The sequence below is a fragment of the Myodes glareolus genome, chromosome 3 (genome assembly GCF_982192425.1).
Source record: "Myodes glareolus chromosome 3, mMyoGla1.1, whole genome shotgun sequence".
NCBI classification, from domain to species: Eukaryota; Metazoa; Chordata; class Mammalia; order Rodentia; family Cricetidae; genus Myodes; species Myodes glareolus.
The window spans coordinates 4,797,238-4,820,725 of record NC_142028.1 but is presented as its reverse complement, the minus strand read 5'-3'; the positions used below and the strand labels follow the sequence as shown (position 1 = coordinate 4,820,725).

The 23,488-nt window shown below is 45.1% G+C and overlaps 1 protein-coding gene across 4 annotated transcripts in view; it reads left to right on the top strand.

Annotated features, from left to right (window-relative positions):
• The window catches only part of Ccdc91 (coiled-coil domain containing 91), a 180,591-nt gene that overhangs the window by 144,667 nt on the left and 12,436 nt on the right, over positions 1–23,488 (top strand). For all 4 annotated transcript variants that reach the window (XM_087903943.1, XM_087903944.1, XM_087903942.1 and 1 more), the window contains one exon: positions 6,514–6,627. In XM_087903943.1, coding sequence (XP_087760069.1) covers positions 6,514–6,627 — 114 coding nt within the window. The remainder of the gene's footprint in view (positions 1–6,513; positions 6,628–23,488) is intronic.

Here is a 23,488-nt window from a genome sequence, read left to right as displayed (position 1 = left end):
CTGAAGCAGAACCAGGGACATTAGTGAAGAAATGGGTGCAGTGCAGTAAAAATTCATGAGCATCTGAGGATGCTGGGCTTTGTCTGTGGGAATGATCGTCTCTGAGGCATTTCCCTGTGTGGGAAATTGTTAGGAACTGTAGAAGTCGTGCACCCCACTGAGAAGAGCATGGAGAAGAGTCAGCGTCATTTCCCCTTCTCAGAATTCCAGTCCAATGTGGCACCTCTGAGAGACTTTCCTGCTGGCAGCCCACGGGGACTGCAGAGAGGGAAGGTTTGGACTGTGAGAAAGAAGGCGAGGTCTCTGAACCAAGAGCAGGCACCCCTCTGGAATATAGCTGTTCTCTCCAAGTGCAGTGGTTCAGCAGAGGTGAGCGCCCTGAGCTGAGTGTTGAGAACCTCACCCTTCCCATCCACCCCTGTCTCAGCTCTCCATGCTGAGGGCCATGGGAACTGGAGATGCTTTTTTCTGAGAAATCTGGGGAGCCCAAGATGAAAGACCTAAGTACATTGTTATAGGAAATGGCCCCAGGGAAGCGGCAGCCAGATGGCTCTGTTCTCGACCTGGGCCAAGGGCTGTAACTGCAAGCACTGGATTGTCATACTGCATTAGTGTGCGACTCTTTAAGAGCACAGAGAATAAAAGAAAGATTTGGGGCCTTAGAAGTTATTAAAAGCTATTCTTGATTCCTCAGAAATGGAGGAATGCACAAAGGAGAGTCTGTGCTTTTAAGTTTTTTAAAATGTATTTTATATGTATGGGTGATTTGCCTGCATTCATGTCTGGTACCCACAGAGACCAGAAGAGAGTGTTGGATCCCTGGGATTGGAGTTACAGTTTTTATAGACATGCCATGTCTGTGCTGACCATTGGACTTGAGTCCACTGGAAGAGCAACCAGTGTTCTTAACTGCTGAGCCATCTCTCCAGCCCAGAAGGCTGTATTTTTAAAGCAAGAGAATAGGAACATATATCAAAAATATCAAACCCAGGAGTTGTAAATGTTTTCCAGGAAGGAATATAAATAGACAGATGTAGCCCATCCAGTCCCTCAACTCGCCACCATCAGCAAACGCACCATGTCCTGAGCTCCTCCTTGTCCTTGAGACATCTTGTCTGCGTGAGTGTAGCTGTCCCTCATCAAATACGCCTCTATTGACAGCAGATGGAGACCATCACTGAGGTTGGCAGACTGAGAGCCCAGCCCTAGGGGATACGTCTTTTCCACAGTCCTTCATTCATGGCAGGCAGCATTGTGGAAAAGGGGACAGAAAGATTGTAAGAACCAGAATTCCGGGAATGCTGATGTGAAGCCCGTCTATCCCAGAAATGGCCACATAAATAAGACCAGGACAAAAGCATTGTCAATAGCTGTGCTGAAATGGAGGCAGGAGAACCCCATGGGCCCCACCCTAGACCGAGAACTACAGGCAGCTAATGGCTGATGGTGGAAGAGTTGGGCTCTCTCAGGGATGGGCCTTTCTACGCAGTGTCCAGTGTATGGACAACACAGACACAGCAGGGTGTGTGTGTGTGTGTGTGTGTGTGCGTGTGTGTGTGTGTGTGTGTGTGCGCGCGCATGTCTGCCTGCATGTAAAATACACAGCTGTAATAGTAATGAAGAAGAAGAAGCTGTCAGTTTGGCTGTATGGGGGGAGTATTTGCAAGGAGGAATATTGGAAGGTGCTGGAGGGAGGAAGTGATTTACTTTAATTTAAAATATATAAAATTTAAAAATAGAAATTGCCTTATCATAATTTAAAAGGCTAAATTGAATCATGCAGATACCGAAGAGAGCCAGGCAATCCATCAGAACGCCCCACCCACAGCTTTATGGAACTCAGATTAATCAAAACTCTGTACTAATTCTTCATGACTTCTATGAAGTCTAGAATTAGAAGGTATAGCTTTCTAGATTAATAGGACTCATGTCTGGATCTGCTCATAACTAGGTTCATAATGAAAGAAATATGTTAGATTCCAGACAGTGTGTCCAGCCTATGGCCCATAGACCCCACTGCCCCAGGGTAGCTAGGAATTGGAGCTAAATACAAAATTGTTAATTTACTTAAGGAGTTGAATGGTTTTTACAATTTTTAAAAAACTCAAATGCCTGATTCTTGAGTGAGTTCTGTGTTAAAAGATGGTGGAATGTCAAAAGGTTGGATGCTCTGGAGCGAAAACCAAGCCAGTGTGCCAGTGACGAGGAACTGATAGGGGGTCATGGGAAAACCAAGCCATTGTGCCAGTAGCCAGGAACCAACGTGGGGTCACATGCTCAAGGGTGTTTAAAACTGAAATTTCCAACCCAGAGCTCTAAATCACCAGCTATATGATGAGGTAAAATAAAAACATTTCAGACAAAGAAGTTGCCCAGGCAAAAATCTCTTGGAGGAAATAGTCAGCCAAAGGAAGGATCAGCCAACAAAAAGCAGTTAATAGGTCTAGAATCTAGAGGTTGTGATGAAAGAGAGGCAGAAGATCTCAGGAATGTGGCTGAGGGAGAGCCCAGGGGATCAGCAGTGGCTGGAAAATCTGCAGGTGCCTGGTACCTTTGACTTGGCTGAGAAGGTCACAGACAAAGGATCTGGGAGCAGGGTGGCTACCATAGCTGCTTCTTCCCGAGCCTGTCGTAGGAGCTTCCATGCCTTTACCCTTGGTTCTGAATGTACATCTGACTTTCCTAAAACAATTTCTAAGTTCCTTCCTGTATAGAGAATGGGGATCATAAAAACAGAGTGGCCCTGTCTTTGAGGCCACTGTAGCTGTAGCTGATCAAAGAAAGCACTGATCCAAGAGCCTGCAGAGCTGACCCAGCCCAGTTCCCTAGCATAGAGAACCATGGCCAAAACTAGGTGCTGGAAATACGTCTCTGTAACAAGCCAGAGCATAAATCTTAGGTTTCAGCAAAATGTTGCGAAGGTTCTAATATAATGAGCAATGTTTATAACTTAATTGGTGAAAATCAGTATTGTAAAAGAAAGTAATTTTTTCAGGCTAGATTTTCTAATACAAAGAATAAGATTTTCTTCAGAGGTAGAATTTTGCTTACTTGTAATTGAGGGTTCATTGTCCGTCCCCATCATCTGAGTTCCAGTGCCCACTTCCTGCCTGTGCCACTAAGCTTCCAAGTTGACGGAGTGTATTGGTTTCCTGGGTGGCGTTTCTAGAATCTCCTGTATTCTCTTGATTTCCTTTTCCAATCATTGCAGTACAGATTCATTCCTTCAAAGTCAAGATGGCCTGAAAGGCTGTTGCGCAGTACATGAGTTTTGAAATGCAAAATTTTCCTTTTGCTTCATCAATGTCTAGACTCTAGAAAACCCTTCCGAACCATGGTTTGAGCTTTAAGTTTGTGTAGCAATAGAGAGGTTGACACATGGGGAAGCACACTGTACCTGTGACTCCTCCTGTCTGCACACTGCCGACTATAGCTGGGCGGGTGAGAGGTTTTGCACAGTGACGGTTTTACCTTGGTGACAGGGAAAGTGAACTGGCAGTGTGCCTACCCGACAGGCGCTCTGCCCACGCCCACAACTCTTTTTCTTATTTAAGACAGGGTTTCACAGTATTTCTTAGACGGGCCTTCAGTTTGCTTTGTAGCCCAGACTGGCCTTGAACTTGGTTCTCCTGCCTGAGACACCCAAGTATCTGTGACTTTCATTTTTAGTAGATACATATTAACATCTATTGCAGGGAGGCTGCTTGTTTGTTCCAGCCACCCAGAACTGAAATAATCACACAGAAACTGTATTAATTAAATCACTGCTTGGCCCATTAGCTCTAGCTTCTTATTGACCGACTCTTAGATATTAATTTAGTAATCTGTGTATCATCACATGGCTATGACTTACCGGGTAAAGTTCTGTCTGGCTCCAGTAGGCTCCATGACTTCTCTCTGACTCTGGCTCCTTCCTCCCAGCATTCAGTTTAGTTTTCCCCACCTACCTAAGTTCTGCCCTATCAACAGGCCAGGGCAGTTTCTTTATTCACCAATGGTATTCACAACACATAGAGGGAAATCCCACATCAAATGCCACATACAATGATAGTGGGTTCTGATGTCTCAGCACATGTATATATTGTGTGTTAAATGGGGTTCTTGGCATGTTCCTCACATTTTTATATTTGTTTTTAGTCATCCCCCTGTGCCACAGGACACCAGAACTCTCCCCTCCTTGGAAACAGCTTTGAATGCATTGACCAGTCTCTTTCCATACCCACCGGGTGTGTGTGTGTGCATGCGTATGTATGCATGTGCACAATGTAACTGATCCCAGAAGTTGTGAAAAGAAAAGAAAACGTCGCTCACTCATTTGGAGGCTGAAGTCCAGGAAAGGGCTCTGTCATTCGTTTCCAGGCCTCCCGGACTGTGTCGCTCTAGGTCTAAGAGCAAAGAGCACACGGTGAGACAGGAAGTGAGGAGTTCAGAGACTGGGCCTGCAGAAGCAACACAGTCCACCAGAACAAGGCTAGTCCCTTGTAGAATTCCTCGGTGATATAGGTGCCTCCATCAGGCCCCGCCGCTTAATGCCACAACAGAGACTCAGGCTCTCCTGCGTGAGCACTGTGAGTTCCAAAACTTGCACACACAGCTTCTGATAGCACTAATGCACCAAACCACATCACCTACCATGCTGAAATATGTGTGTTTCATGTATTAAGAGAGTGAACATCTAACTTCAGGCAAGTCCATTGTCTGCATCATGTACTTGACTAATGTGGTCACAGACTGGCCTTTGTTCGCAGTAATAGGAATGAGAATTCACCCACACTTTGCTTTTCTCTATGGATAATTAAGAGTGCATGTGAAGAGTTGTGGGGAAGATCGGGCAGATGCTGACTTTGGGGAGAAGCTGGGATGACTTGGGGAACTGACCAAGCCCATGTTTGCCAGCCCACGTGGCAGGAATGGAAGCCAGTGAGCCAGGTCGCTCATTTGTGCTCGAGTTTTCGTTGATGTCTACCTGGCCTCTCCTCTCCTGCTCCTGCCACTCCTACAAGAACCATCAGACAGATGTATCCATAACAAGCATCCAGTGCCCAGCAAGCACCTCTCACAGGCCACACCCTGTCTTCTCTTAGACGGGCTGTGCAGACATGAGACGTCTTTCCTAGCAATGCCTAAAGTCAGGGTCAGCACCACCCGTTGGCCCTCGTGTCTTTTGCAGTATGTTACTACACTGTTGCTTCTGTTTCTCTCTGTTCATGTCCTGTTAGCCTGGGTAAATTACAGCTTGCTAAGAGGAGACAGGAGGTTCTAAGATCTGGAGCTGTGTTTTACACATCCTACTGGGTAATTAGTAGATACTTTGACAAATGAACACATGTGCAGAAGGCGGCCGACCACTGATGAGAACTCTGTGGCATCTGTGCCTCTTCTAATCACTCGCTTTCTGTGCCTTTCTGAAGCCATGTGTAAGTTTTAAAATAATGCTTAATTATATTTAATATGCATAGGAATAAAAATTCAGTTGTGCAATTGCATGATAAATGTGGTTTATTAATTAAGAACTTGTAAAAATAAGTCATTATACACTGTATAAAGAAGTATAAATCATACTATAACTAATGTAAGAACTTAATATTCAGAGCATGTTTCAGCTGGAAACTTCCAGAGATAGGAAAATATCACAAACAGGGTAATCTTACCTCTTTATGTCCAGCTCCTTCCTACTCTGCCCTTATTCTTTGTGTATAGATTGTGTGTTTACACATTTGTGTGTTTACACACTTGCATGTTTACACATTTGCATGTATATCACTGTGTGCTCATGCTTTCCAACGTGCTACAAAATTTCTACTGTAAATAGACTTTTAATAGTGAATCATCGTTGTTTTATATTTTCTGGGTCGTATATGCACGTCTAAAGTGATTGAGGAAAACATAAGAGAAAATACGTGTAGACTCTTAGAGTCGGAAGAACCCTCAAGAGTCAAAAATGAGGAGAATGCTCATTGCTGGTGTTACCCAGTGGGAAAGGCCCAGCATCTGTGGATAAAGGGAGTTGAGTAGTTGTGGTATAACATTCATTTCAGTCAAGTGCTATTATTTATTTTTAATCAAAATAGAAGGATAAAGTTCTATTTTTGCAGAACGTATTGTTGCTTTCTGAGAAGTCTGTCTTTCTTGGAATATTACCTGCTCACCCACTTTCTGTTTATCTGCTCTTCTGAAATCCCTCAGGTTTCTGATACCCAATTCAGTAAGGCAGTGAGTTCCTCTTTCCTCTCTCGAGTTCTCAATCCAAATAGTAGCTAACAGGGTGGAGTTTTACCTGGTGTCCAGCCCTCAGCATCTTGACCTGACATGAGGCCAAGGTGTCTATGAACCTTAACTACCCAGACCTCATTTGATGATGGTTGTGACAAAATCCACTGTGGGTGAGGCCACTGGAGCATGAGATCTTGGCCTGGAACAGAACAGTGCACCCCAAAAGCCCCTCAGTTGCATAAATGGCACAACTCTGCCTTTGTGTGCGCCATGCTGATCACGCTTTCCAATCCCAAACAGGAAGCTGTCAAAGCAGCCATAATAGAGGAACAGAAGAGAGGCGAAAAGGCTATGGCAGAGGCGGTGAAGAGAACCAGAGACGAGCTGGTGGAGTACCTGAGAGAGCAGAGACGGGTAAGTCCCCTTGCGGATCCACCCAGCAGTTCTCTGTACACAGCCCTCAGACCAGGGCAGAGCAGCCGTGAGCGGTTTCTGTTGGTTCCTGTAGACACTTGCATGTGCTCTTCAGGCTGCCTTTGTTAGCCTGACTGTGGTTCTAACAGATTTCACTACAGTCCACAAATAAATACCACATTGCTCTGGTTCTGTTTGAGAGCAGGTCAGAACATGCTGGTCAGAATTCAGGGATGGAGCTGCAGGGGCTGAAAGCAGAACAAGATTCACTGTCTTTCCACAAACCTTTACTGTAAATAATAGGCAGTGTGTGAAGAACAGGTCACACTAAAGTGTTTTAGTATGTTTTATTTACATGCCTATCATATGCATGTAAAATACAATAATTCCTATGTACTGCATTCAAATACATACTATAAAGTGTCAGGCATTCCATAGCAAGCATACAAACGGAATGGTGAATATGAAGCACATCATGTCTAAACTTAACTGTTGGCTGGATGGCAGAGTGGAAAATGCCAGCTGCTGTCCTGTAGTTGGCAAAGTGCTGAGAAGGCAGTGAGGGTCGGGGCACCACTCCAGTCCCGTGCTTCCACCTGAAGTCAGGTCTGTATGGCGCTAAGAAAATTCCCAGTCTCTGTGATTCCTGTCAGCAGATAGTTTGTCACCAGAGTACAGAATTGGTCAGGGACGTTTCCAGAGAAGTGGGCATCCACAGGAGCACTTTGTGTGTGGCTGCATCTTTGAGCACCTTGCTTTGGGGGGAGGGTCTTTATTTTCACCCTAATTTCTGATAGATTTTCACATTCTGAACCCGAAAGTGAAGTTGGCTTTAATTGTGTGTCGGTGTTTCCCACAGAGTTATTTCAGATAACCTGGTTTATGAGCTGGACCGAGAGCAATGGCGGATACACACGGGTTATTTGGAATAGTGAAGAAACACAGATGAAATAAACTTAGGGGTTCTTATGGGCCCCTCCTTTCCATTGTCTTTTCTTCTTAATCTTTCCCTTGGTGGTTACAATAGCTCTTAGCATGAAATCTGTCCCCTCAGTAGTGTGGCACCTCTGAGGTGTCCTCGCTGACTATAGGTGCCATGTTGTATAGTGGCCCGTGGAAGTTATTCGTCATTCTGACTGAAAGTGTTGTTAGCTCATTAGTGGCTGCCCCTTCCCCTCCCCTCACCCCAGCTCTGTGAATTGGACCAGCTGCTCTGAGCCTGACTGAACGACTCAGCTGAACAGGATGCTCTCTGATTCCTTCCCTAGCACGATGCCCTCAAGGCTCCTGGGTGGGTCACACAGTACACACGCTTCCTCTGCAAGGCTGAGTGAGATTTTGTATGTGTGCATTTTCTTAATTCGTCCATTGATAGATGTTCAGATTGTTCCTCCATATTTAATATACTTTCCTGAATCAGCCGATCTATATATGAGGTGTAAATCTGCAGAGAAATTATGACAAAGCAATTTTATAAAGTCATTCTGGGCATATTTTTCATATATATATTTTTCAAAGCTGTGTTACTCTCTGTAGTATGTGGTTACCATAAAAGCATCTTGTAGGAGTAAGGATGGCTCTTTTAGGGTCCTCTGATCCCTGGATGTCAAATTAATGTCTCAAAAGAACTAAATTATGGGCTAGACCATTTGACCTGTATTCCTCCAAATCCTTTTAAAGGCCTGTCAGTTACTGTTTATGAGAAGTAGTCTGATTGACAGCAGAGACACTGAGAACACAGCAGAGCCAGGCCCCGTACACTGTCGGTTCTTATTACACGGAGCACCCACATTGTCGTCGTGAGTTAGGGATAGGATGCAGCAGCTGGAGCAAGGGCGCACACCTGTCCACATCAGTACCTGTTCTGAGCACTGTATTCAGCACCTTAGTAAAAATACCCAGAAGCCACTTGTTGGTAGGCAGATTTTGCTTGTTTTGAAATGTGTGCTCAGATTAGTGTTGGCGCTCTCATTTACATGGTGAATTCTGAAACCTGACTCCACTCCTTTTACTGATTCCCAGGTTACAGCCCTGTTTTCATAGAAAATTACCACTTGTCGCTTGCAGTTATGTTGGGGACACTGGGAGACACTTTTGAGTAGCTGGGCATTTTGTCTTCCCAAAGAGAAAAGCTAACTTTGAAAAGTTTGTGAAAACACCCAAAGTGAAACAGCAATTGCTAACATCTCCTTTTATGTCACTTTTGAAAATTTTAGATTTTTAATTCTGTATTTCCTTCTTCCTCTAAAATACTATACTCACTGTTTCAAGTTAATTTTAATGTATTATCTTGGGACTTGGAAAATGTTTTGGGGGAATAAAAGGACACCCAGAGCTTACAAACCAACTTAGAGGAAACATTTTTCATTTTGCTTTGTTTTAGCTAATTCCTTTTATTCTTGTCTAAAAAAAAAAAAAAACCAAAAAACTAAATTTGGGCAAGTGGTCTTCAGTTCTTCCATTGGAAGATAGTTTTTTTTGTTTTTGTTTTATTTTAATCAAAGAACACATTTTCAGGATAAATGTTTCCTTTCCTTTTTTAGCTCTTTTTTTTTAAGAAACCCTAGATCAAGCTTACGATTTTCAGCTCAGACACTAAGCAGCCTTGCAGACCGTGGTTTCAGCTGGCCTTGTAGTCCAGTTTGTAGAACAACCTTGAGACGTCTGTGGAGCTAGGCCTTGCTCTGTGCATCCCTCAGCATCATCAGACCCTTTCCCAAAGCCCTGAAAGTTTAAAATGAAAGCTTCTCCACCCCACATTTTCTCCTCTGCTTTTACTTTAAAAGGACTGAGAAAAAACAGAATAGAAGATTCAAAATGCTACACTTCTCAAATGACTTAATTTTTCCCCATGATATAAAATTCAGGTCATCATAAGAGGAAATAGCTTTTTCTAAGTGTCTAAATCAGTGACTTTCTAGTCAACTCTCCAAGACTGGTGAATGTTAAAAGTATACCCGGGATTCTGGAATTGATATTGGACTCCCACTGTGAAAAGTCTTCATGGCATATTTTTGTTTTGTCTACGAGTGCCGTCAGCAGAGGTGTTGTTAAACTGTGTACAGCTGTCATTCATCTGGCCCAGACTCTCGGATGGGAGAGCTACGTATGCACTAGCTAGGAAGTCCCAGTGCGTGCTCAGACTCCATCAACACTGCTCACACAGTACTGCATTGTTGGTCCACAGCACAAGAAAACTGTATAACAAAAACATCCGACTAGTAAAAATGTTCATGATCATCAGAAAAATAAATTAATAATGAAACAGTTTGGGTGTTTAAAATAATTATAAATAAATATTCAAGCCACTGGGCGGTGGTGGTGCACGCCTTTAATCCCAGCACTCGAGAGGTAGAGGCAGGCAGATCTCTGTGAGTTCGAGGCCAGCCTGGTCTACAAGAGGTAGTTCCAGGACAGGCTCCAAAGCTACAGAGAAGCCCTGTCTCAAAAAAACAAAAAACAAACAAACAAGCAAATAAATAAACATTCAACACAATCCTGTTTTTTAGAATTCCTCTCCTAGGAGCACTGAGCCTTGCGTCGTGCTGCAATGGCCGAGTTGAGCGCCTGCCATCTGCTGTTGAAGCACTGACCAACCGGGTGTCAGAGCGCCCCAGTTGGCCTTTAACACTCCTGACCGCTCACCGTGGAACTAGGCAGCTGGCTTTCCCTTAGTCTTCTGGAGAAGTCTCCCTTGTCTTATAAATGGCCAGACCAACCATTATAGCAAGCATCAGTAGTGCCACAAGCTGCAGAGAAATGAGACAGGAAAGACCACATCCCAGATACTTCCTGGGGCAGGGAGAATTTGTGGTTTATAATGACCAATAGCCCTTGGGCTGGAAGGGATAGTTGCAGCCCATCCCATAAGTTCCAACTGTTACACATGAGCTCGCTGTGAGGGAGGAAGCGTGAACCATCCAGCAGGCAACGGCTCTTCACAGCCAGGCGGTGATTCCTAAAAGTAAAACTTCATCCAAACGTAATAAAAGATTATTATTTTTTCCTCTTAAGAACCAAAATTACGGCCTGTGTTTTCAAAATCATCTCCAGGAAAATAACCTTCACTTGGGAGGATTCTTTTAATTTAGATTTTTAGAAAAGAGCAAGGAACAATTATCTTTACTTCAAAGGTTTGAGGCCAAGACATTGTCAGAATTTCTAAATCATAACCGGGCTCCCGAAGGCCAGCTGTGCTGCAGTCCCCTGCGGTTTCACTTGCATCTTATGCTGCTAAAGGCAACACTGAGCTAAGGTGAACTTAACGTTACTTCCGATAGTGACAGTTACTGGAACTACAGACAGCTCTAGAGAGCTTACCCCGACACTGTTGCTTTGTTTCGTGTCTAGTATGGTGGCGTGTCGCTGCCCTCCCTCCCTTCACAGTTGTGACACTCCACCAAGAGTGCAAATGGCTTCTTCCTTGACCACTGCCGAGTATGTCAAGGGCTTTTCAGTTCCTGGTTTGCACTGGTTGTGTCCCAAGAGTTACCCTGGACATCGCTTGCACACACCTGCAGAAGCAGTGCTGTTTCTCTGCCACCCCACCCCTGCGGCGGCAGAAAAACGGTATCCTGATTCCTTCTGTGTGGCCTGGTCCAGCTGTAGTCGGTAAAGGATGAACTAAGGAGTGTGTCAGTGTGGGGACCTACAGGACCCGCTGTGGCGTTTGATTTGAACGTCCTATTTGGGGTTGCTTCTCTAGACTGAGACACATGAGCACCGTTCCCTCGTGATTGTACTTTCTGGTCACTTGTTTTCAGTGCCGAAGTGGGCTCAGCCTTCTCTTTTCATTTAAACCATCAGAATTCCAGACATGTAATATCTCGTCCATGTCAGCTGGCCCTCTAGAAAACTGTTGAGAGTCAGTGAAGCCAGCCAGTTCGAGCTGCCTTGCTAAGTGGCCTCCAGGGAGCACAGCTCCCTAAGTGTGGAGCTTAGAAAATTTTATTTAGAAGAAAGCTTCGCAAAGCCAATGAGCTGGTGAGGGTTTAAAGGGTCCTTGCAGCTTTCAGTATCAATACAAGTGGACCCTAAATGCTGGTTGCTGTCCTAAATTCTTCCTTGAAGGTTTATTTTATAAAATATATTTTAATGAACTTACCTCCGCTTCATATTTCTTGACCTTCATGCTTAATCTAAAGTGTCATTGCATAAGAAGACTCTTGGGAATATTCCCAAACATGTGACCAGAGGCCATGCTAAGGCATCTACCAATCTGTCAGACCATCACATCAGGACAGGCACACTGTTATCAAAGGCTTATGATTTTGATGACATTATTTTGAAATGGTTTAAACAAGTGAGTGTTTTACTAACAATGGCTAAAAGTCTTTTAGTATAAGTAATGAGTCACTAAGAAGGAAATCCAAAGTCACAGAGAGCTTGACATGATGATGATGGTGACTCTGAAGCCGCTTATGTCAACTGCCGGAGTCGGGCACTGATCTAAGAATGTCCCAGGAGGGGGAACGTGGCTGTGCCTCTCAGCCCCCAAGTCACAGAGACAGAGAATTACAGTCTGATTCTGAAGTCCATGCTTCCTCTTTTGGCCAAACCCCCTTGCTGGGCAAGATGGAGACAAAAGAATGACGCTAGATGTGTTGTTACACGCCTGTAATCCCAACATGTTGGAGGTAGAGGCAGGAGGATCAGGAGTTCAAGATCATCCTCAGACATATACAGGTTCCAGGCCAGTCTGAACTGCATAGTCAGTACTGGAAGTACAGTAAATATAAACTCTTTCTGGGTGGTCTTCTCTGGCTGTATGTCCTGGGCACAAGGCTCAAACAAGAAAAAAAATGTATTAATGAAATTGAGAAGGTGGATAAAATAAGATGCCTGTTCTGTGAATACACGCAGCATGTTGTTCTCAGCAACATGATTTTAGTGAGGGTACATCAATGAAGTGTTGGGGTTCCTTGGTAAATAGCCCCTAAGTAAATGAACAGCTGTGTGTATTTGCATGCGTGTGCATGTATGTGTGCATGCATGTGTATGTGTATTTCTAAAATTAAGACTAGCTAGCAGAAAAATGAACCTAATAAAATAAAATCCTCATAATGAATTCTCACCTCCATTGTCCAGCCAAAAGAATCTGAATTTCAAGTAACAAATAATCTTAAGAACTACAGCCCCTGTCTGTCAAGAATCTAGAAAATAATGGAATAAATTCTGCTATGTCAATTTTTCCTGGGGAGACAGATGCACCTCTAATCAGCCATGTTGGGCACTGGTGACAGACCAAAATAAGATCTTACCAAAGTCCGGTGTGGCAAGACCAATGAGTTTGTTGGGCTCGATTACAGAACACCAATGAGGGGTTTCTTAGAGAAGCCTGGGTGACCCCACAGACAGCGGCATCACCACAGTGTCCATCCGCTTGTGAATTGCACCCTCGAGGTAACGTATCGTGTATCTGTACTTTAATCAGCCCTTGACTTCCTGTATTCCGTAGCTTCCACAGGACCACGGGCAGCTGGGGAAGGAGCAATAATATGGATCCCATGTGAGAGTCTCCTGGGACTTGCAGGGAGGCTCAGTAGCTCTGCCACCAATATTGTAGATCTGACCCTCACCATATGCTGCTAGCTGCCATGGAAGTTGGGCAAACACCAAGGGTAGCAGAGCATCAGGACCCAGGAAAAGCAGAGTACAACCATCTGTGCACATAGATTTGCTCATTCCTGTAAGAAACCAAGTCTTGTGCTTTCACAAACTGTCCTTTCTTTGCTGTAAAGGCAGTTCAGATTTATTTCCTATTTCAAGTCAGAAAGTCATGGACAGTAGCCCATGCCTTCCCAGCAGCTGTGGCCAGAGCCTTCTCTGCCCTCTGCCTGCCAGTCACGGCCCTCAGCCTTATCTTAGCCTCGCATCAGGACTGGGGGAGTTCATGCAAAGCCTCCAATAGACTGCAGTCTTCAACATTTTCCTTCACATGGGCTAGTGCCAAACTCCCTTCAAGTCACGCTTCCCCTGGGCGTTGAGAGAAAGAAGAACCTAACGTGCCAGGGCCTCTCCAGTTTTTGACATGTGTCCAGGCACACAAGTTGTTATTTAGAATACGGCTTTGTTTGTAGCAAGTTAAGAAAACTGAGTCACAGTCCCAGTGTGCCCTGAAAGCCGTCCATTTTGTTAAAGTTTGAAGTTAGGTTGGCTCAGAGGGCATTTCACAAACAAAAACTTAATTCTCCTTCATGGCTTGGAGGTGAGCAACAGCACCAGTTTTTCCTGCTGTCAAGTTCTGTTTCTAATGCTCTCAATGTTAGATCTTTCCTTCTCGTTATAAATACCAAGCTGTTGTCACGAGAGAGAGACAGAGAGAGAGACTAAATTCCAGGCATTGAGCTAACTCTCACCAGCGCTCCCCACAGAACATCTAGAAATACAATAGCCTTCATGATGATGAGTGTCAGAGGCTTGGCCGCTAGGACCTGGGTGTGAGGTTGAGCATGTGACCCTAGTGGGTCAGCACACTTTACTCTATGGCTGCATGTTTATGAAGACTCTCGCTCGCCTCTAGGCCATAAGGAGACCGGTGGGGTCTTGGCCAGGTTTGCCTTTTTGAGTGTAGCTCCTGAGATTGTAATCTTCTTCTTTCCTGATTTTCAGTGGAAAGGAGAAAGACTTCTTGGCTAAAAGACACTTGGTAATGTCTTAATCTGCTTGCTGTATTGTGCTATTATTTTCTAACATTCCTTTCCTTTGAAAAAATAGCCAAAACTAATAATAACAGTTGTAACTAATATTGTTTTGGAAACATCTCGAGAATGTCCTCCTCTGAGGGATGTGGTGTTTCTCTTCTCCTTCAGAGACACAGCGGCATTCCTGCCAGTTGTTGGCTGCTGATTCTGGGTGCCCCCTCCTAAAGGAGGGGAGATTGCTCATCGCTGACCGCCATATTGTTTTTGAATGAAGTTCATGGATTATGGGTGTATCCTAAGTCTGGCTTTGCCCCCAGCTAAAACTTCAAACTGTTGTTTGTTGTTTCCTAACTGGATAGTCTCAGGGGTACCCCTGCAGCACTGATCACGTTTGGGGTTATGGTGCCCCACACAGCTCTCTCTCTGGTTGTGGGTGTTTCTCATCACTGCATCTCTGTACTCGTGGGTTTTTGTTTTCTTCCCTCATTGCCCGTTGATAAAGTTGTGATTCCATGAATCACATTGCTTTACACCTGTAAACTCATTTTAATTTTTTTTCTTTTTATTTATGCTATGTCTATGTGAGCTTATGAACTAAATGTGCCCATGAAGACCAGAGGAGGGTGTCAGATGCCCCTGGAAATGGAGTTGCAGATGGTGAGCCGCTCGTGTGAGTGTTGGGAGCTGGACCCAGGTCCCCTTTGACAGCAGTGTTTGCCTATCAGCCTTAAGCTCTCTGTCCCACCCCTAAAACTAACTTATTATAAATCTACATACCACCTAAGATGAAGTTGCTGTGGTCCATTTGAACATTACACACACACACACACACACACACACACACACACACACACACACTCACACTTATATTCTCACTGAAGTTTTGAGAATGACTGGAGGGGGAGATAAGCTGATTGTGAAGGGCCATCTGCTGAAGGATCAGGTGTTCAGGTGTGGCTTTTAGAAGCAAAGCCCAAGGGGGTGGAATAGGTCTAGCCACCATTGCTGCCCTTCCGAGACTCACTCCCCCATTGTAAATCACAAACCCTGCTCCACACCCTCATTCTGTGTCTCCCAGAGCTGAATTATTTTCCAACACCCTCAGCAACAGAAAGGATCCTTTGAAGGTGTTATCCCCTCAAATCAGCCATCTCACACTGAAGTGTTAGATTCAGGTGGACACACAGAGGGACCCAATGTGACTCTTCCTGTGGACTTCCCCATGAAGGGACAAATATGTATTCCTCAGCACCCATTGCTCTGCTTCCCACCTGCAGGCAGAAGGCTACAGTGTTGTGTCCTGGAGTCTGGTGCAACATAGCGATTCCTAGTGTGAAACACTGTAGTTTGGCAACCCTAAGAGAAAACATTTCCATATCTTCTGAGAGACAAGCCTGGGAGGGCTGTGTGCTCCCTGACTAGGGGATGAGTGAAAAGCATTTGCCACAGTAACCTTGCATGCCAGCTGCCGAGCTTTGATATAGGAATCTCACCTGAGTCATTGTGTGGCTAAGGATCCCACTGTTCACAGCCCTTCGTACCCACTGTATTTTCTGGAAATGACTGAAATCTGTGCATTGAACCATGCTGGGCTCTCCTCAGATGGCCACTGGATTCTTCCTGGCCAGGGTCCACAGCGGCTGCCCAGGTCCCCAGATTTTGACTTAGGTCAGACCTTGCGAGGTGAGGCGAACTGAAGTTGTGCAGCTCCTCTCTGTGATGTCATCGCTGGATATTTCCACTCAGATACCCCTGGGTTAGGCTAGGGTGTGCCTTATACAGTGGGGTGCTGCCTAGGGTGTGCCTTATACAGTGGGGTGCTGCCTACGGTGTGCCTCATACAGTGGGGTGCTGCCTACGGTGTGCCTCATACAGTGGGGTGCTGCCTAGGGTGCGCCTCATACAGTGGGGTGCTGCCTACGGTGTGCCTTATACAGTGGGGTGCTGCCTAGGGTGTGCCTCATACAGTGGGGTGCTGCCTAGGGTGTGCCTTATACAGTGGGGTGCTGCCTAGGGTGCGCCTTATACAGTGGGGTGCTGCCTAGGGTGTGCCTCATACAGTGGGGTGCTGCCTAGGGTGTGCCTCATACAGTGGGGTGCTGCCTAGTGCAGATGCTCCGTGGCTCCTCTCCCTGATTGACCTGGGACTAGAATTAAAGAAGGCATCATCACATGACTTTGTTGTGTGGCTCACACTTCCTGGATGTGTCATGACTTAGCTGAATTCTTTCAGTGCCTGTTATCTGCATAGTGCCCTGATGAACTCCCCCAAACCAGCGGTCTCCGCAGTCTGAGTTCTGTGACCACCGAGCCCTGCTGGCAGCAACAATCACCGTTTCCTTCTGGCTCCTCCCTTTGGGTGCTTTTCCCAATCTTGCCGCCTTGTTCCCAGTCTGTCCCCCACCAACATTCCATTTTACTCGTTGAAAGCAGGGTGACCAAAAGTGCTGCCATCCCTCAGGTGTGCAGGTGCCAGTGATTCCACATTAGCACTGATTGCTGGCTGAGCTGCTTGCCCAGAATTGAGAATTAGCATCTGTGGACTTTCCCTTTCTTTTTAAAATCTTCTGAGAAATGGACACAGCCGTTTTTGTCTGAGTTCTGCTCCTCTACAGGGTCTCCCTAAGTTTTTTGGTTTAGTTTTGGTTTGGTTTTTCAAGACAGGGTTTCTCTGTAGCTTTGGAGCCTGTCCATGAACTAGCTCTTGTAGACCAGGCTGGCCTCGACATCACAGAGACTCACCTGCCTCTGCCTCCCAAGTAGTGGGATTATAGGTGTGCACCACCTCTGCCCGGCGGATCTCCCCAAGTTTTAACAATTAATAATTTGTCCCTGACTGCCAAAAGTTTTGGCCTGCACACTTTACTTGTTCTCTTACCAATGTCTCCTGGGTAACTAACCCTCCAGCCTTACAGACACAGAGAACCAACCTGACTCCTCTGAGTTTCTAGTTTTTATTCACACAGAAGCCCACGCCAGCGGGTGAACACCCACAAGGATTATCAGAAGGACAATGAGTGGTTAGCCATGGAAGGCTGGAAACCAAGGTTAAGGCCAAATTCCCGAGGGCAGTACCAGAATCTCCTCCATAGAACAGGCTAAAGGTAGCATTTCCTTTGCTGTAGCTGTGACATGAGAAACCACAAAAAAAAAAAAAACCCTCCTCTCTGCTGAGTCTGCCACACCCCACAGATGGGTGCCTCTGTTGCCATCTAAACAGGTTCTAAAACAGGTGCCTGTGCAGAGACCTCATGCTCGTGGCTGGCTTAGAGTGCTGCTCACGTGACCAGTAAGTGGCGTCAGAGGCGAGCAGGCCAGATGACCGAGCTTGCTTGGTTTGATGTAGGGGAATTGGACTTCACAGGCCTGGGGAGTTCCTCAAACATAGGAAGGGTGTCAGAAATCAGAGCATTACAAATTGCCACCACTTTGGGAATTTCTTCAGGTCACTATGGTTACTGCAGAAATATTTCCAGCTTATTTTTTTTCCCTCTCAGCTAATCCTAGAACTGATTCTCTGAAGACAAGCTGGGAGGTGGGGGTGGGCTCATTCTCATTAAAGCAGAGCTGTAGCGACTGCCAGGCATCCTAGCAAATGTTCGCCACTTGGCTACCATGGTGGCGTTCTTTCTTTAAGTAATCTGGAATTTTCTGTAGCCGATGTCTACATTGTGTGTCACCCTCCAGAGGCTCTGCAGTGTTTGGTCGATGAGGCTTTTGTTTCCATGGACTTAGAGAATGGGGAGCTGGGTGTTCTCCTGTGTCTGTGAGTCTGCAGTTGTCTTGGTAGACGAGGCTTTTGTTTCCGTGGGCTTACAGAATGGGGAGCTGGGTGTTCTCCTGTGTCTGTGAGTCTGTAGTTGCTTTGCACTGACCAGCAGCCACACCGCTATAATTTGGGGCTATTTTGTGTGTGGTGGTCACAGCAGTCTTCCTCATTGAGGGGTCACCACAAGGTTCTGTGGGATAGAGCTTGGCTAACTGCCTTCCCACAGAATGCAGTGGGGTAAATCCCAGCACGTTCCTTGTGCCCTCTGCACATCTCTGGTCTCTGTATTTACAGCTGTCAATCAGGGCGTCTCTTCCTTTTTCTTCCTTTTCCATGTTCTTGCTGTATTAAACCTGTTACCTAGGCAGGGATACAGCTCAGTGGTAGAGTGCTTGCCCAGCGTGCCCAAGGCCTCGGGGTCACCAGACTGCGTTAGCATGGCCAAGCATGACTAATAAAAGCTTAGAGACTGATAGTAGGATTCAGCCTGAAGTCCTCAGAAACAAAGCAGCCAGCCACTGGCTCTTACCTCCACCTCAGACCAAAAATGGCCATCCTGCCTCCAGGAATCTCAGAATGAGACTGAGACTGAGAACTGTCTCCTTTCATTTTATAATCTTCTCTAGGGCTGGAATTAAAGGCGTGCTCCACTGGGATTAAAGGGATGCCACGTGCCACCGTCTGAGATGGTATTAGTGTCTGTATTAGTTCATCATTCTGTGAGTGGATGCCATCAGTACTAAGTCACCTGTACCAGATTGGTGTGGGAGGTCCTACAGTCTGTGTGTTGCTTTTATTAGTCAATGAATAAAGAAGCTGGCTTGGCCTGTAGCAAGGTAGAACTTAGTCAGGCAGGGAAAGCTAGGCTGAATGCTGGGGGAAAAAGGAGGCAGAGTCAGGGAGACGCCATAGTTGGAGACAGACACACTGAAACTTGGCTGGTAACGCCACAACCTCGTGGTGATGCACAGATTAATGGAGATGGGTCAAATTAAGGTGTAATATTTAGCCAATAAGAAGCTAGAGCTAACGGGCCAAGCAGTGATTTAAATAATACAGTATCTGGGTGACCGGGAAACGAACAAGCGGCTTCCTCACAACAAGGTAGGCTGGTCAGCAATGTCTGACCAAGGTCCGCCTTACATGTACACCCGGAACTCAAAGCCAGGATATAGGTAGAGGCTCAGGGTAGTAGCCACTAACTAAAGCTAAGGAAACAAACTACCCTCAGAAGTAATTAAATACATAAAGTTCCAAGTGTGTTTGTGTGTGGTTAATTAAAATGAAAAATGGACAAGTTTGCAAAATGAGAAACGCCTGGCATGTTGTTTATTAAACAGTGGTTGACATTGAACTTGCCCCAGGGAGGAATGAGCTAATAATGCTTTTATGTAGGAAGCAGGGAGACCTTATGTCTGCCCTTCATCCCCACATACTCCCCACAGGGGGTAAAGGTGTGCACCTGTGTATATGTGCACCTTTGTGTGTGTTCATCCCTGTATTGTATGCACGTGTATGATGTCTGTGTGTATGTGCACACCTGTGAGTACCCTTTGTGTGCCTGTGTGCGCCTGTGTATGTGTGCACCTGTGTGTGTTCATGCCTGTATTGTATGTATGTGTATGTCTGTGTGTGTGCACACCTGTGTGCGCCTGTGTATGTGTGCACCTGTGTGTGTTCATGCCTGTATTGTATGTATGTGTATGTCTGTGTGTGTGCACACCTGTGTGCGCCTGTGTATGTGTGCACCTGTGTGTGTTCATGCCTGTATTGTATGTATGTGTATGTCTGTGTGTGTGCACACCTGTGTGCGCCTGTGTATGTGTGCACCTGTGTGTGTTCATGCCTGTATTGTATGTATGTGTATGTCTGTGTGTGTGCACACCTGTGTGCGCCTGTGTATGTGTGCACCTGTGTGTGTTCATGCCTGTATTGTATGTATGTGTATGTCTGTGTGTGTGCACACCTGTGTGCGCCTGTGTATGTGTGCACCTGTGTGTGTTCATGCCTGTATTGTATGTATGTGTATGTCTGTGTGTGTGCACACCAGTGTACGTGTCCTACAAAGGAGTGCTTATTCTGCTGTCAAGTTTGAAGTGAATGTCTTGTGAGTCTCTGTATATTTCACATCTTGGTATGAAAAGCACTTGCTGAAATAGGAACCTGTGTATTCTTTCATTGTAAATAAGGATATGATACTAATACAGGATGTCCACAGTGTCATTCTGGAAACCACAAAGTCCCCCTAGGTCAGCTCATTGCTCCTTTAAAAGCATGATCATTAATATCCGAAATCCCTCACAGCCTTGGCTTCCCGATTTCCCCTTAGATGCAGCTTGGCTCATTGGTAGAAGAGAGTGACCTCCTGGAATCATCTGCCTCCCCATCACCAGGAGGTGAAATACTTGCTAGGAGAGGGGGAACGTACATTACATAATTAAAAATCTCTATGCCCTCCACAAAACTAGTACTACTTTGTTCTGCTTATTTATGATAATTATTTGTTTCTAAGCATTTTATTCTGGACAGTTTTGCTTAAAGCTTTTTTCCCTTTCTGCTTGCTTGTTTTTGAGACAAGGTGTTATGTGTTAACTCAGGCTACCTCAAAATACATTTTATAACTCAAGCTGACCTCCAGATCCAAAAGAGCCCTCGTTACGATCTCAGGTGTGCTATAGCATGGCAGCTTGAACACTGGCCTTGTATTCCTGGAAGCTCCTTGTGCCCAGGTCTCCACAGAGATCAGTCAGTGCCTATCGTTGACACCTTGGGCTGCAGGAAGCTTTGGAGGAGGATCAGGTTCCTTTGTAGATTTTGCCCAGGCTGCTGTGTATTGGGGCTGAAATGAGAAGCAAAGCAATGGGTTGTAGATGTAGAGATGTCACCAATCTCACTTCTATTTAATTTAATTCGACATTAATTAAACAGTCGATGCTGAGACACAGCCACTCAGAGCCCTGCTTCTTTGCTGTCAAGTGTTAGAAACTGGACCAGCCAACTCTAGGAAACGGGATTTACTGAGAGCAGCTGACTTGATTGGCATCTGAGGAGACGGAGTGAGACACCTGGAAAACTAGAGGCAGCAGTGCTGATGGTGGCATCCGAATGACAAGTGGGAATGGACCGAGCTAGCTGCTGCCACTGCCGCCATGTCTCTGGAGTCCTGATGCAGTCGAGAGAAAGGAGGGATTTCCCAGATGAAGTTGGAGTTGCCACTAGATAGTGAAAATCAACCCTGGAAATAGCAAGGCAGTGTGTTTACACAGCTGCCGTGCGTTTGGTGCATGTAACTCCCCAGAGACCTTATTTTCGAAACATTGCCCCATTTAATCCCCGCCACAGGCCTAGAGTCAGCTGGGTAACCTTCGCTCTGTAGGGAAAAAGCAAAAATTTCTAAAATGGTAGGAATCTCACTCAAGATGACGCTAAAATATGGCAGGATGAAGATGGGGGCAGGAGCATTCCTAGCCGACTCCTGTGGCCCTGGGGTCTGTTATCTAAGTCCAGATATAGGAGTGGTCGCTATGACGGCGGCTTAGTGACTCTTAAAGCCTAAAGTATCGTGTCTCTCCCTCCACAAACATTTGCCGTATGCGGATACACAAAATTACCCCCACCGCAGGGACTCAAGGCTTTAAACTATGAACCATAATATGCTAAACTACAATTCTGGAGAAACTAAATTCACATAATGTGAAGTCTACTTTTAACGAACACCTTCTTTATCTACCAGTACCCAGTACTGCTATCAGATTATAAATTCACCCACAAATTAATCCATTCATGAGGTTCTTTGATATTCTTGCTTTCCCAGAGTGCTACCTTCAGACCAGAACCGGACCCTCTCACATGAATAGTGCATCAGGACCAAACTTCCCACATTGGATCATTGCATCAGGGCCAATGCATACATTCGCTTTTTGAGGGACGCTTCATATCCAAGCCATCACAAGCACCTAGACATCTAGTTTTCTAGATGTTGACTCACAGAGAGCCTAGACAAAGCTTCCCCTGCTGTGTCGGGGCCACTGAGCCACGGAGAACTCTAGACCTCAAAGTCATGGAAAAGAATACACCGGAAACCCTGTTTCCTTAGAGATCTTCCATACGATCGACAGAAGCAAATAGGATATTTTGAGATGACACTGGAAAAACCAGGAGAGTGAGTAAGTGTTGGGAGGGAGGAGTGAGAGAGGCGTTTGTAATGAACTGAGCCAGAATCTAAGAAGCGATGTGCGCAGAGTGGCTAAGTCCAGAAGAGCATCCCAGACACAGGGAATGCGAACACAAAGGCATGCTGTGGGCAAGCCTTTTAAGAGAGGCCCAGGCAGACACAGAACAGGACAGAAATTTGGCAGGAAAGTAAGAGCATCAAGTGGAATCAGGAAAAGTAAATGATGGAGGTCTGAATATTGTAAATGTGTCAAATCAAATGTGTTTTAAAGACAACTTTTAATTACTGTAATATCTAAATATTTTTGAGGACACTCACATCATTTTAATCCCTAGGAAGAATGGATAGATTTATGACCATAGCAGATATTTTTTAATTAAAATGAACACATCCATGTCCGGGATGTAAGATAGAATCATCCCCTGGTGTTTTATGGCTAAGATAGAGTATCAGACATGAAAGGGGGCTGGAGGACACATACAGAAGTTCATAAAGAGAGCACTGTGAATGTTATGTATCTTTAAAAAGAATATATTAGCCTATTTTTCATATGATGATGGCAGGGTGTAGATAAGAAACAGAAGAGTAAACGTTTTGGGCTAGAAGTCCTATCCTTGGAAGAACTTCTCAGAACACATCCATCAGCAAATTTGATCTTTCTTCAGTTTTTCACTAACACCTGTAGCTATGGGTCCCCTGCCGCATGTGGTGATGATGGTGGTGGCTCCAGGCCTGTATTTCATCTGGTAATTATATCCATGCATTTCCTTAATAGTCAGAAGCCATGCTTCGTTTGTAACCAAGGCACGTGCCTGTGCTGTCCTTCAGCAAAGTTACCCACTTTTAATTAGTCCACAATGTTCCGGTCCCATATTCCCATTGGCCCCTGCTTTGTTACGATTTGTAGAATCATACCCAACTTTCTCCTTGTCAGGATCAAACTCTTGTGGTCAGAATTAGAAGCAGTTCTATCTGCAAAACAAACAGTCTTCATTTTTACGGTAAATTTGTTCATTTTCTGTATATTGCTTGGTCGCCTATAAAATAAGTTCTTTGACTGCTTCAGAACTCTATTTAGGGTTTGTCTATTATCAAGTAATCTTAGTTGTTGGTCATCCTTAAAATCTTTGTCATTTCTTACTAGTTTTAATATCTTATTTTATGAATGTATCTCTCAATTGCACTTCTTTTATTACCTAAGGTTATATCTTGAGGTATGTGTCATTTAGAAGTTTATGTTCAGAATAATCCAGCATTATAATGACCCTAATATTC